This window comes from Rhinopithecus roxellana, chromosome 20, assembly GCF_007565055.1.
Source record: "Rhinopithecus roxellana isolate Shanxi Qingling chromosome 20, ASM756505v1, whole genome shotgun sequence".
Lineage (NCBI taxonomy): Eukaryota > Metazoa > Chordata > Mammalia > Primates > Cercopithecidae > Rhinopithecus > Rhinopithecus roxellana.
The window spans coordinates 65,323,188-65,338,665 of NC_044568.1; the positions used below are offsets into that span (position 1 = coordinate 65,323,188).

Genomic DNA, 15,478 nt, shown 5'->3' on the forward strand with positions numbered 1-15,478 from the left:
CAGCCTGGGCGACAGAGCGAGACTCCGTCTCAAAAAAAAAAAAAAAAGAATAATCAGTTTTGGTACTGCCTATAATAAAGATTTTCAATACAACCTAATGGTTCCTGAAAATAATTCTAGCACATAGAACATTTGGAATTACAGAGTTCTACTGACTAAAAAGTAAATATATTTACTTTTGGTAAGGTGATTTCAGAACTGGGTTTTGAGGAGGTTCCAGTAAGTAGGGTGGGAAATGAATAGCAGACAAAGGGGTTCACCATAAATAATAATTTTTATGAGACTATACTATTAAAGTGGTGTATTCCCAAAATAACTTTAATTTTTGGACATCACTATTCTACAGCCTGAAGGTTCTGCCGTCTGAGTAAGATGTTTTACATGACTCATCACTATCATCCTGGGTTATTTCATTTTCATTTTTTCCTCATTAAAAAAAAAATTCCCATATAAAAATAAGGTGGCAAAACACTCTGGTTCCCATCTTTCTAACAGCACCTAAACTCTGCGTGAGCCACTATGTTCCCTACTTCAAATCGAAGACCTGAGTTCTAAAATTTTTCAATAGCTGACCAGTAGTTTCACAATTTGGGGAATCAAGTTCAGATTCTCGAGGGGTTGAACATTAGACATCCGTTAGAGTGTACCAAATCTCCCAAGAGTGTACCCCAATGACACGTGCATATGGGCACGGGGCCTCTGAGAAGATGAAGACATACAATTATTATGGACAGGTCATCTGGTTTTTGACTATTGCTTTGAACAAAAACTTCCCAAAAATACACACGAAAATATATTTATATTTAACCCTCTCTTTAACGTATTGTTTCCGATGAAACAAATAAAAAATGGCTCTACTCTATTTTTAATTGTAGAAGTGTTCCAAAAATTCAAAGCACATTCCCCATTGGGTAAAATCAAGCAATGCCAACATTTTGTGGGAACAGGAATTTTCCTAAGCAAATCTTCAAGTGGAAAAAGTGACAGAAATATGAAGAAACTGCATTTTGCTAGGGTTATGTGGAATGTGCAAAAAATACAGGTTTTCTGTAAGCTTAAGAATTTTCTCAATGAAGTGTCTTTCTTATGTTAGTATTGAGCCCAGTATTCTAAAACCACATAGAATATGCAGTTTTCAGAAGAGTACACTGTTCAACATTCAAGAGGCGAGCCCTCAACTCATTTCCAATATTCTAGAGAACCATCCCTCTCCTCCAGCACAGATGGAACAAGTCTAACCTGAGCGCTCCATTCATCTGTTCTAATTGGCCTCAGTCCATTTCAGAGTCATCTGCCATAACTTAAGGTCACGTGGATGCAAGCAGTGTCAGCCTTGACCCTCCCCCTTAGGAAGCTGACTGCCAATTCCTCCACGTGCTAAGGAAAGAGGCCAATCCCTCAATTTCCTTGGGAAACACCGAGCAGGTATCATATGTGTCAAGGGGTAATTCTCTTTTTCTGATCTAGGAAGAAGTAGTCTTGGTCCTCACTCCTTCCCCATTTTCATCCCCAAAAGAAGATACTATTACCCCAAGTTTCTCAGGAGCTTTCACAGTCTGACATCCAACAGTTAAATCAACTTCACAGGGTCCTTCCTATACCCTCGGATAAGGCTCCAACACCCAATTCTCTCTCTGCCTATGGATGAAGGTGCCGGGCTGCCTCTAAGAAGATTGGCTCGAGTGCAGATTCAAAAATAAAAAGTTCACAGTCAATGAAAAGTGCTCTTATTACATTACATACATAAATTATGTTTGATTGGTTCTACATTTCCAACAGACATCATTTTGATAGGCTGTATTCTCGTAGAGAAGAATGAAAAGCCATGTGACTAGTCACATCACACCCCATTAGTCTGAGATAAGGTGATTTCTCTGTCACAGAGATCCATCAGCAGCAATTAGTAAAGAGAATCGATCTTCACTTTTTTCCTCCACAGAAATAGTCCCTTTCCTGCCCAGGCAGGCAAATTCTCAAAATGATCCTAGGAGAGAAAGGGTTAATGGCAGGTGGCAGGACTGACACAGAACAGCTGCTTTCTTCCCAGTACCCCTGGGAATTCCAATGCAGGTTAAATATCAAACTTAACACTGATGGTAGCTACTAGTTTATCCAGAGCCAGCCACTGATGGCTCTCACTCTTTTTGGCTCCGAGTTCAAACTCAAACAGCTATGGTTTAGAAATGTAGAGGCAGGGCTGGGCGTGGTGGCTCACGCCTGTAATCCCAGCACTTTGGGAGGCCAAGGAGGGTGGATCACCTGAGGTCAGGAGTTCAACACCAGCCTGGCCAACATGGTGAAACCCCGTCTCTAAAAATATTAAAAAAAAAAAAAAAAATTGCTGGGCATGATGGCAGGTGCCTGTAATCCCAGCTACTCGGGAGGCTGAGACAGGAGAATGGCTTGAACCCAGGGGCGGAGGTCACAGTAACCCGAGATTGCACTATTGCATTCCAGCCTGAGCGACCGAGCGAGACTCCATCTCAAAAACAAAACAAACAAAAAAACCAAACCAACAAAAAGAAACGTAGAGGCAGAATGCCTCTGGCAGGTTCCTACCCCAACCCTGCACAGCTTCCTCCCACACTGTGCCCAGTGGGGCGGTCACAGTGCTGTGTCAAACTCCTCCGGAGGCTCGGTCCGATCCTCTTCGTGGGGCTCAGGCTCGAGCCGGCTGTCCTGGTGCTGCTTCATTTGTTCCTTCACTTCTTCTTCCAGGTCACGAGGTACAACAAACTGGTCCTCTGGTTCCATCTGAGTGGGGGCAGCAAAATAGCCAGTTTTCCTCTTGGGCACTTCTGTGGCCACTTCAATGAGGTTGAGGCTGTCCTCTAGGGGCACAATAGAGCCATTGGAGAGTTTCTTCCCATAGAGGCAGGAGGTGGAGGGAGACTTCTGTAACTCCATCCTGTCCTTGCTCACTGGCAGGACTATGCCACTATTTACACTGTTCTGTCTTCGGATCCCAAAACACGACCCTCTAGCATGTTCCTCAGAACACGGGGTAGGAGAACTCTCTATGAGAGGGGGTGAGTTCTCCAGATCCCTCCCCCTGCAGCAGTGGATGTCTACTTCTACCTCTACCTTGCTGCCGTTGGTTATGACCCCCTCAACGGGCTGGTCATCATCACTGTCCAGGCCGTTGTCAGACTGGTTACTGGAGAAGGTAGCACAAGAAGGCTGGCGCTGAAACAGCCCAGAGGTGGGTGTTGGGTGGAGGCTGCAGCGCCGCTCTGGCCTCGGAAGCAAGGCAGCGTCCAGGCCCCCAGCATTATGCTCATCAGAAGCAGTGGACCCCACTTCACTGCTCACCTCTGAGGTGGACATCTCACTGCTGAACTCAGAGGCAATCCCACTGCTAGAGGATGGAGTGGCTGGCTTAGGGGCATCCTTGATAGTGGTGGTTGAAGCAAATCCCACAGGACCTGGGAGGGTGAGCCCATTCATTTCACAAGTGCAGCCTTCTTCACCAATATTCAAATAAACCACCATCGCCCCTACGTTGTCCTGACAGCCATAGCTCTGTGCTAATGTGCACAGCTTCTTAGCAGCTGCTAATGGGTCTTGTACATGACGTACAGCACTGACAGCTTCTGTGTAGGACAAATGTTCCCACAATGCTTTGTTTCCCAGAATCAGCAACTCATCTTGAATGGTCAGTGGAGTGGAAGATATGTGGGGCTTGGGGAGGATCCAAGGGTAGAGGTATGTACAGCCCAGCATCCGGGTACAGCAGGTTACCCCGTTCACTTTGTTGTCCTAGAGAAGACCAGGACACAAATTCTGAGAAACAAGCAACAATGATAGGCAACTTGATATCTTTCTAGATCACAGTGCTTAGGGATCTACAATAAAACTGTATATGATTTTTCCTATGGATTAGTGTAATTTTAAGTGGATGCACAGAAATAAATGTAGAGAAGTCTTAAAAGACAAAATACTATATGGTTATTATAGAGTCAAGTAAAAATAGTTGACTAAAAGGCACCACCATCCCAAAAGATGTTTGCTTTAACATGAAAAACAGGCCTCAGTATGTCTATAAATAGAGAAACATGATAGAAAAACAACAAGCAGAACTATCATTAATTCTCTATCACTAGTATTCTCAGAGAGGATGAAACAGAAAGGTCACTAAAAGTGATTTCTCACTTAAAGGGATATTAGCTGGGACTGAAAAGATACCAACGGTAAAGACAATCTTGGTAGTTAAGGCATCAAATAATCTCTAAGGTTATTCAGCCTAAAAAGGGGGAGTCTGAGATGTGCAGCATCATTGACCTATGCTCTGGGGACTGCATCAAGAATTAACAGCTGATCAAATCAAAATCCCTGTAATTCCAAACTTAGAGGAAACAGAGCAACCCTGCTTGCAGGCTGGGAATGCTCACAAGTCAGACACTCTGTAGTACTGTTTTCAAGAAAAGAAAAAAATACAAAACAAAACTCTAAAGTCATCAATAATTTCAGTTTGCAGTTACCCTCTGGGAGAAGACCTGACCTTATCTGCCGGAATTTGTCATAAACTCTAAACTGTACTTTCTTCATCTGAAAAATGAAAATGGGAGTTTAACAACTACCCACTGAATCAGAAACTCTGGGGCTAGGGCCCACCAATTCATGGGAGTTATTGTTAAGATTAAGTAAAATAATAAAGGTATGGTGCTTGGCAAATAATGGACAAACAATAAATGTTTGTGGTTAAAATAACATTTATAAAAATACTTCCTACTTGTCTACAATCCCCTAAGAAAAATCTAAACATTGGCCAGGCACGGTGGCTCATGCCTGTAATCCCAGCACTTTGGGAGGCTGAGGTGGGTAGATCATCTGAGATGGGAGTTCAAGACCAGACTGACCAACATGGAGAAACCCCGTCTCTACTAAAAACACAAAATTAGCCAGGCATAGTGGCGCACAGGCGCCTACAGTCCCAGCTACTCGGGAGGCTGAGGCAGGAAACTCGCTTGAACCCGGGAGGCAGAGATTGCGGTTAGCCAAGATAACGCCATGGCACTCCAGCCTAAGCAACAAGAATGAAACTCTGCCTAAAAAAAAAAAAAAGAAGAAGAAGAAGAAACATTATCCAAATTCTATAAAAAGACAAGTCAAACAAAAAGTTATCTGAAGCCAGGCGCAGTGGTATGTGCCTAGAGTCCCAGCTACTCAGGAAGCTAAAGCAGAAAGATCACTTAATCCAGAAGTTCAAGTACAAACTGGGTATCACAGCAAGACCTTGTCTCTAAAAATAACTAAAAATTTAAAATGCTATCTTTTATCTTTCATTTGTTTTGACTGAGCTTCCCAAAACTAATGTCTCATATTTCCAGAATCCTAATAGTATCGATCACTTAATAATGATGGTTTTTTATTTTTGTTTCCTTAGATGAACTTTAATACAGAATTCTGACAAAACAGTCCAGAAATGGACCCACACAAATACAGTCAACCGATCTCTGAAGAAAGAGCAAAGGCCATACAAAGGATAGTCTTTTCAACAAATGGTGCTGGAACAAGTGGACACCTACATGCAAAACACCAATATAGACAGGGAGCTTACACTTTTCACAAAAATTAACTCAAAACAGACCGTGGACCAAAATGTAAAACACAAAACTAAACTTCTAGAAGATAACATAGAAGAAAATCTAGGTGACCTTGGGTTTGGCCATGAGTTTTAGATACAACACCACAAGCATGATCCATGAGACAAAAACTGACAAGTGGGCCTTCATTAAAACTAAAATCTCTGCAAAAAAACACTGTTAAAAGAATGGAAAGACAAGCCCCAGACTGGGAAAAAATATTTGCAAAACATGTATCTGATAAAGAACTTGTTTCCAAAATATACAAAGACTTTTTTTTCTTTCTTTTTTTTTTTTTGAGACAGAGTTTTGCTCTTGTCACCCAGGCTGGAGTGCAGTGGCGCAACCTCAGCTCACCGCAACCTCCACCTCCCAGGTTCAAGCAATTCTCCTGCCTCAGCCTCCCGAGTAGCTGGGATTGCAGGCATGCACCACCACGCCTGGCCTTTTTTTTTTTTTTTTTTTTTTTTTTTGTATTTTTAGTAGCAACGGGGCTTCTCCATGTTGGTCAGGCTGGTCTCAAACTCCTGACCTTAGGTGATCCGCCCACCTCAGCCTCCCAAAATGCTGGGATTACAGGCATGAGCCACTGCGCCGGGCCTACAAAGACTCTTAAAACTCAACAATACAGAAACAAACAATCCAATTTACAGTTCTCAAAAGATCTGAATGGAATTCCGCTTTGTGATAAACAATGTTCACAAGTAATTGCTAAAGTTTCTCTGAGAGCAAAATGTTAATTTCTAAAAAAGGAGAAAAGCTATAAAACAGTAGAAACACTGATGTTTCATTACCAAAACAGAACACCAGAGCATACTACACCATATAGAGTATAAACACAGAACATTTTGAAACTTTGCATTTCAGAATGGAGATGTCAAACTAGAGAACTCTTTCTTCTATTTGGAATAACAAACCAGATGAGCTGGAAATTAGCTAAGGGGGACATTTAACATCCATTTTATAAGCTAGCTATCAATATACAGGATGACAAATCAAGATTTTGTATTTCTAATTCACTTTGCTTCTTCTCTGTGCTAGTCACTGATCAGATTTTCTTCTAGTACTGTAGCTGAAACCATGTGAATTGAACTTTTATCTGGATTGGATACAATTTATAGGGCGTGATAGGAAGAAAATGGGCATTCATCACCTCTACACAAAGCAGCCTCCACTGGATGGGGGAAGTAGAAGTGACTGGCAGGGAGCGGAACACACCTCTGTGATGATGGCTTTTTGGTCCTTCACCCTTTGCGCCTCCTCTGGGTCCTGCTCCAGGCTGAAGACTTTAGAGAGGGGCACTGGCTTCCCACCTCGGCACAGGACTGCTTGACAAGTGCCAACATTGGCTACAGTCAAGCTAAAGCTACTTGCTGGATCGGCAGTGTCAGGGCGAATGTAGCACAGGAGAGCGGAGGAGCCCAACTTCTGGCCAGCCATTCCTAATTTCCTGTTCAGAAAGAAAGAAAAAGAAGATGTGGTGGCTAGTTTTAGAAGAAAGTGGTGGTCCTGCACGTACATTTTTTTTTTTTTTTTTGCCATGTGATCGTGAACCAGCCTGACCCTATCCACCTAACTGCAGACTTGCTGTGGCTGATGGTGGTGAAGACAGTTCTGCCTTCCATTCTCAGCTGAGGAAAAGGTTTACGAAAGGGAGAGAATCTCCCTTTTGCATCTTTCTCCACAGCTTTTGTGTCTGATCAAAGACTTCCTCATTCAGGGGCTCTCAAACTTTAGCACATCAGAATCCCCTGAGGGCTTGTCAGAACAGGGACTGCTGGGCCCTAGCCTCAGAATTTCTGAATCAGTGGGTAAGAGGCTGGCCCAGTAAACTGCATTCCAAGAAATTTCTGGTGATTCTGAGGCTGCTGGTCCTAGAACAACACTTTGAGAACCACTCACTTAGGTTCTAAGTTCCTCAAGGGAAGGACCATGATTCTTGCATTTCCCCCATATGCAGGGCATCCACGCATCTGTACTTGGAAACAATGTTAATGAGGAACAGACACTAGCAAAAGATCTAGTTTCAAATCCCAGCTCTGCCATTTTCTGGCTATAGATCCTCAGCAAGCAATTTCTCCAGGAAATTTCTCTGATAAAATATATAGCATGAAAAATACTTGCTACAGTTCCTGGCTCAAGAGTTGCTTCATAAATTGAGTTCCCTTTCCTAAACCCTTTATTTTGCAAAGTTTCCAGTTCAATTATACTACTGAAAAAGAGACTCCTTCCTAACACTTCGCTTTTGTTATCACAGATAAAACTAGTTAAAGCCCATCCTGGCTAACACGGTGAAACCCCGTCTCTACTAAAAATACAAAAAATTAGCTGGGCGTGGTGGCGGGTGCCTGCAGTCCCAGCTACTCGGGAGGCTGAGGCAGGAGAATGGCGTGAACCCGGGAGGCGGAGCTTGCAATGAGCCGAGGTTGCACCACTGCACTCCAGCCTGGGGGACAGAGCAAGATTCCGTCTCAAAAAAGAAAAAAAAAAAAAAAAACTAGTTCAAGCTCCAAGCTGTTCCATTTCAACCTGGATTATACAAGTTTACAAACAACCTCTCAGTTGTTCATATCCTTTATCAGTCCACCTGATATGCAAATGCTCCATTACAGTTAGGTTATACAGATATCCTCGACTTACGATGGTTCAATTTAAGACTTTTTGACTTCACGATGGTGCAAAAGCAATACTGCATGCATTTAGTAGAAACTGTTAGTTTGTATTTTGATCTTTTCCTGGGCTAGTGACATGTGGTACGATGTTCTCTCATGATGCTGGGCAGAGGTAGCGAGCCATAGCTCCCAGTCAGCCACTTGATCACAAGGGTAAACAACCAATACAGTGCCCTGTGTCACCACATGATTTTGCCCAACTATAAGCTAATGGGGTAAGCGTTCCAAGCACATTTAATGTAGGCTAAGTGAAGCCATGATGTCTGCTAAGTTAGGTGTATTAAATGTAGTTTCTACTTACCACACTTTCAAATTATGATGGGTTTATCAGGATGTAACCCTATTCGAAGTTGAGGAGCATCTGTATAGGGTTTTTGCCCTTAAGTGGCTTAGACTTTACTTAGAAGATGAGTTCGGTAAAACCCCAGAAAGAGGTATTCTAAACCGATGAATCTCACAAGTATGTGGTTAACTCTTTTGTAGGTCACTGACTCCTTGGACAATCTTATGAAAGCTGACCACCTTCCTCCTCAAAATGTACAACCACATATATATACACACACAACCTTTTGCACATAAATTTTGGGCTTCCCAGATCCTCAGCAGCCTTTGGATTCAACAGAGAAAACAGATGACCCCATGGACTTTTGAAAGAGCCAAAGTCCCCACACTCCATGCTCATATAGAGAATGATCATAGAAGACAACAACGTGAGTTCTTTGCTTGATCCTGTATCCATAATTTAGACCCTAATTTAGACCCTAACCTTTTGGTTTAGAAAGACGTATTTTCCAAATGTAGAACTGAGTTAGGGATTTTTCAACCCACCTGCTTACCTGTGAGATACCAAGAAGGTGTTAGCCATGAAAACTGTGTCATTAGTTGACTGCTGTACCTCTTCTAAAAGCACATCTGCCATCGTACACTGCAGCAGGCGTGGGAGCTCCTCATTTCGGTCCCCATCAAACATGCCATACACAGCTCCCACCCCCTCTGCAAAGTTATCCATAGCAAGCGCTGAGACACACAGCCTATAACAGAAGCATGAGAAACACAATCATCAAAAAAAGTTACTGGTAAAATATTATTCTTCAAGAAGCATTCTTTTTTTTTTTTTTTTTTGAGATTTTTTTTTTGAGAGGGAGTCTGGCACTGTCGCCCAGACTGGAATGCAGTGGCAATCTCGGCTCACTATAAGCTCCACCTTCCAGGTTCATGCCATTCTCCTGCCTTAGCCTCCTGAGTAGTTGGGACTACAGGCACCAGCCACCGTGCCCACCTAATTTTTTTGTATTTTTAGTAGAAACAGGGTTTCACTGTGTTACCCAGGATGGTCTCGATCTCCTGACCTTGTGATCTGCCCGCCTCGGCCTCCCAAAGTGCTGGGATTACAGGTGTGAGCCACCATGCCTGTCCGGAAGCATTCTTTTAAAAAGTAAGTATTAACTAAAGGTGGTGAAGACTAGAAGCAAATCGTAATCTACACATAAGAAAAGTCCCCAGACATGATAATTAAGCTACATCTGAAAGAGCTAATGTCCTAAGGAAAGGGAAAACAGCCACATTCATGGGCAGTACATATTAGCTTTGCAATGCTGCCAAAGGCTGGTAAGATAAAACACTTGCTCTTAGTAGTGACTAAGGATTACTTTTGTCAAGGCCCATCAGCCAAAGACCACCAGAGCACACCTAGGGTTGAAAAAGTTGAGTTTATTACTCCTTATAGCAAATGAGAGTGCACCCCATGGAACCTTGGGGTATACAGGTAAGGGATGCTAAAAAGAACCCACTACAGGGTTTGGACTTTGGTTCGGTCACTTTGGGCAGGGTCTAAGGAAGAGGATCATACCAGACAAGGTGTCATCAGAAAGTGGAGCCCTATTCTATGGCTGGGTATAAATCTTATCTATAGGGAAGGAAAATTAGCAGAAGGATAAAGCTGTAATTGGTACAGAAAGCAGCATCTACCCATCTCAGCCATGAAAGAGGGTGTTTGGTATTCTGTTGACTGCACATTCGTGTTGTTTTTGTCTTAAAACTTTATCATGATCTCAAAGGGATCTTATCCGACACTGACGTTCTATGATTTGTTTATGTACAACAGAACAACATGGCCTAGCTATTATGAGCATCAGGCCAGTTCTCAGACGCCAGGGGCTGCCTTTCTTCCTTCTCAGTCTCCACGGCCAATATACTCACTTATTTCTCTGCCCTGCCATCTCAGCCAGTCCATGGCTCCAGAAAGTTGATGTAACTGTAGAATCTGTGGTTGGCAAAGGTTTCTGATCAATTTTCAGGGTTGTGATATGGCTGTGGGAGGTGAAGGAAGATTAAACCACATATTCTTCTGTATTTTACAAAAAACTATCCCAACAATAGTATTCTTTTATTTTATTTATTTTTTTTTTTTGGAGACAGAGTCTTCCTCTTGTCACAGAGGCTGGAGTGCAGTGGTGTGACCTTGTCTCACCGCAACTTCTGCTTCCCAGGTTCAAGCAATTTTCCTGCTTCAGCCTTCTGAGCAGCTGAGATTACAGGTGCATGCCACCATGCCTGGCTAACTTTTGTATTTCTTTATTCTTTTTTTTTTTTTTTGAGACAGAGTCTCCCTCTGTTGCCCAGGCTGGAGTGCAGTGGCACACTATTGGCTCACTGCAACCTTTGCTTCCTGGATTCTCCCGCCTCAGTCTCCCGAGTAGCTGAGATTACAGGCGCCTGCCACAACAACCAGCTAATTTCTGTATTTTTAGTAGAGATGGGGTTTCACCATGTTGGGCAGGCTGGTCTCGAACTCCTGACCTCAAGTGATTTGCCCACCTCGGCCTCCCAAAGTGCAGGATTACAGGTGTGAGCCACTGCACCTGGCTAATTTTTGTATTTTTAATAGGGATGGAGTTTTGTCATGTTGACCAGGCTGGTCTTGAACTCCTGACCTCAGGTGATCCACCTACCTTGGCCCCCCAAAGTACTGGAATTACAGGCGTGAGCCACTGTGCCCGGCCAACAATAATATATCTTTTAATAAAATAATCTATGGACAGACTAAGATTCATTTCCAGAAAGACTGATGAAAGTAGTATGCTGAACTACTGGCAAAGAAGGAGGGGAGAGAAAGGAAAGGGGTAGGAGGTTCAAAGGGGTAGGAGTTTCAATCAAAAACTAAGCACAACAAAGATTTCCAAATTTTAGCCAACCATCTATTTATGTTAAGTATTTTGATACAATGAAGTCTTGGTACAATGGATGAACTTGTATTGTCTCTTAGATGTTATATAATCTGTGCCACCTAAAACGTCTATGCCTTTTGTGAAAATATTCAGTATGTGGGTGGGTAGTAGCCATGGAGTAGTCCTAATACAAACAGATTGACTATTGGATACAACATCTATTCATAACTTAATCAAAGAAGAGAACCTAGGGGCTTTATGGCCTAAATTCATTCTGTTCCTTTCATTAATAGAGATCTCCACAGTACTAAGGAAGACCTACACATGGCTGGTGGGCCTAAGAGCACATGCAGATTCCATTTCAAATTTTTTCCTACCTAAATATGTCCAGTGTCTTGTGTTCCAGAACCAGATTTGTATTTCCAGTCAGGTCAAGGTCTTGTAATGTAGCAGGCAAAGCCTCTGGAATCAGGATTTCTGTCAAGTCATTGCAACTTAGGTCTACAAACTAAGAAAAAATTGAGAAATCAAAAGAAAATACATCATAGAGACTTAGTTCTTTACTCCCAAGTGTCCAATCTCTTACTATATCCCCAAAGAGGAACTTAATTTCTTCCCAGGAATTCATTACATACACTCTGGTCCCAAACCAGAATACATGAGAAGACAATAATATTTTTTCTTATGAGAACTATCTCATTCACACTCCTTTCTTCTTTATAAAAGGAGAATAACCTCATTCACTCTCCTGCCGTTTCCCCCAATAAGGACATCATTCCAGCACACAGAAGTACCTGGATCTGAGGCAACTGCAGTATTTCTGGGAAAATGCTGATGTTGTTGGAGTGTGCAACAAGGGTGTGCAGCCTTTTGCAGTTTGCTATGGTTGTGGGAACGGTTTTAAGCTTGTTGCCACTTAGGTTCAGCTCCTCCAATTGCTCCAATTTATTTAGTTTGCTGAAAAAGAAACACTAGAATACTAGAATGCACCCAGACTGAGCAGCTGCCAAGGAAGTGCTATTCAGAGTACAGAAGGCCGACATGGTCCACTGCCAGATGACTGGTGAGAAATGAAACCGACACCAGGAATACCAGGAAAGGCAGTGGCTCAAGAAGATAACTACTCCTGCTATAACTAAGCCTGATCTCCCTCAGTGTGTTTCAAGGACTGTTGGATCTTATGGGCAGGAACATCTTCCTGTTACCTAATGTAAAGAAAGTGGCTGGAAAAGGAGTGGCCTCAAATTGGGGGATTAGTTTTGTTGCTTGCTTTACCACTAACTAGCAGCAAAATACTAAGTAAGTCAATGTCAGCAGTCTTCAATACCCTCAGCTGTAAAACATGAGGTTGTACTAAATCATCACTAAGATTCTTTTTTTATTTTTTTGAGACGGAGTTTCACTCTTCTTGCCCAGTTTGGAGTGCAATGGTCTGATTTTGGCTCATCGCAACCTCTGCCTCCCGGATACAAGCAATTCTCCTGCCTCAGCCTCCCAAGTAGCTGGGATTACAGGTATGCACCACCATGCCTGGCTGATTTTGTATTTTTAGTAGAAATGGGGTTTCTCCATGTTGGCCAGGCTGGTCTCGAACTCCCGACCTCAAGTGATCTGCCCACCTCAGCCTCCCAAAGTGCTGGGATTATAGGCGTGAGCCACCACGCCCAGCCCATCGCTAAGATTCCTTTCAGTTTTAAATCTCTACACTTACCCATTCATGACATGAACTCATCTCCACTAAACATCTATCAAGTTCTTACTATACACACAGCACTGTGCTGTGAGGCAAGTGATTTACACTGTTCCATGACTGAGCAAAGCTTTCTACATGGTAAGCAAAATACTTTAAGTAAGACTAACACCTTTAGGTTATTACAAATTGTTCTAATTTATTTTGATTTATTGGTTTAAAAATTATAAAAATAATCAACTGCTGTTAACACGGAGAGAACGTTTGAAAAATAAAGAAATCGCCAATACCAGCAATCTGAAAGAATTACTTTTATCATTTTGCTGAATTTCCTACCAAATTTTTCATATTTGTTTTTACATAAATTTTATATCTTGCCTTTTTCATATAACATATCATAATTCCTACTCCTAGAAATTTCATATTTTTAAATGACTAAGCTTTGTAAATTACAATTATTTTTTCTGATAATAATATATACTCACTGAAAAAAACTGAAAAATAGAGACAAACAGGAAAAAAAATCTTTTAATGCTACTGCCAAAGATAATCTCTGATAACATTTTGGTAGATAGTATTCTTGTTTCTTAAGGAATGAAACTATACTTTTCAAATTAAAAAATGGTATTATAGGCCAGGTAGGTGTGGTGGCTCACACCTGTAACACCTGTAATTCCGGTACTTTCAGAGGCTAAGGCAGGTCAATCGCTTGAGCCCAGGAGTTTAAGTATGCAATGAGTTATTGCTGCACCACTGCACACCAGCCTGGGCGACACAAGACCCTGTCTCAAAAACAAAAACAAAAAAAGATACTATATTATATACATTGTATTTATGACTTTCTTTTACTTAACAATATATTTTTAAAGTGTTTCCATGTCCAAATCTCATGTTGTTTTCCCTTATCCTGCCTGGATTTTTCTGACTTGTAAACAGAAATGCAGCCTCCTCACTCAGTTTCTTACTCAGTACCCAGAACTGTGCTAGATTCTGAAAATAGTTCAAAAGAAACAAACAAGATTTGTATTGTGCCTATACAATTATAACTGCTCAGGAAATGAACTGATAGTGGATTTACTATTTAGTAGAGAACACTCATTTTTAAAAATATATTGTTCCTAAATTCCACTCAGTTTTATTATATATATTCAGATTACTCTATTTTTTGTGATGTTAATTCTTGTCTTTTTCATTTTTTTGAGATGGAGTCCCGCTCTGTTGCCCAGGCTGGAATACAATGGCACGATCTCACTCACTGCAACCTCCACCTCCCAGGTTCAAGCAATTCTCATGCCTTGGCCTCCTGAGTAGCTGGGATTACAGGCAGGCACACAACACCACACTCGGCTAATTTTTGTATTTTTAGTAGAGACGGGTTTCACCATGTTGCCTAAGCTGGTCTTAAACTCCTGATCTCAAGTGATCCACCCACCTCAGCTTCCCAAAGTGATGGGATTACAGGCGTGAGCCACTGTGCCCAGCCTAATTCTTGTCTTTATTACTAACTTTTTTTCATTTTCTTTGAATAAGTTTTATATCAACCTGCTTTTGACTCCTCCAACAATAAAAGTGTCATCAAATTAGGTGAGATTCATAGTTTTACAGCATTATGCAGCTAATTATGTATCATCCAACAGCTTCATAAACTAATATAGGCCGGGCGCGGTGGCTCAAGCCTGTAATCCCAGCACTTTGGGAGGCCGAGACGGGCGGATCACGAGGTCAGAAGATCGAGACCATCCTGGCTAACATGGTGAAACCCCGTCTCTACTAAAAAATACAAAAAACTAGCCGGGTGAGGTGGCGGGCGCCTGTGGTCCCAGCTACTCGGGAGGCTGAGGCAGGAGAATGGCGTAAACCCGGGAGGCAGAGCTTGCAGTGAGCTGAGATCCAGCCACTGCACTCCAGCCCGGGCGACAGAGCGAGACTCCGTCTCAAAAAAAAAAAAAAAAAATTCTGAAAAAAAAACAAAAAAAACATAAACTAATATAATATGTCAGTGGTCCATTATTTTCACTTTATATGAACATATTTGAGGTCAATTAGGTTAATCTGGTAACATTTCAAGAGATCTACCACACCCTGAAATTAAGATTCTGCATTCATTTTAGAAGTCATTAAAAATAATAATAATAAAAAGTAAAAAGTTATTGTTTGATTTTTTTCAAGGAGGCTGACCAGGCATAGTGGCTCACACCTATAATCCCAGCATTTTGGTAGGCTAAGGTGAGATGATCACTTGAGGCCGGGAGTTCAAGACCAGCCTGGACATAGCGAGACCCCCCCCCCGCCCAACCTCTACAAGTTTTGTTTTTTTGAGATGGAGTCTTGCTCCGTTCCCAGGCCGGAGTTGCAGTGGTGTGA

General features: G+C 42.1%; 1 protein-coding gene across 3 annotated transcripts in view; it reads right to left on the bottom strand.

Annotated features, from left to right (window-relative positions):
- Positions 1 to 428: 428 nt before the first annotated feature.
- Positions 429 to 15,478, bottom strand: part of PHLPP2 (PH domain and leucine rich repeat protein phosphatase 2) — a 79,292-nt gene continuing 64,242 nt past the window's right edge. Inside the window, exons 14-19 of one of the 3 annotated variants that reach the window (XM_030925317.1) lie at positions 12,219 to 12,381; positions 11,802 to 11,932; positions 10,457 to 10,567; positions 9,094 to 9,288; positions 6,804 to 7,035; positions 429 to 3,759 (exon numbers count right to left, since the gene is read on the bottom strand). In XM_030925317.1, coding sequence (XP_030781177.1) covers positions 2,605 to 3,759; positions 6,804 to 7,035; positions 9,094 to 9,288; positions 10,457 to 10,567; positions 11,802 to 11,932; positions 12,219 to 12,381 — 1,987 coding nt within the window. In that variant the 3' untranslated portion in view covers positions 429 to 2,604. The remainder of the gene's footprint in view (positions 3,760 to 6,803; positions 7,036 to 9,093; positions 9,289 to 10,456; positions 10,568 to 11,801; positions 11,933 to 12,218; positions 12,382 to 15,478) is intronic. The other 2 variants (XM_030925318.1, XM_030925319.1) reach the window with 2 other exon arrangements.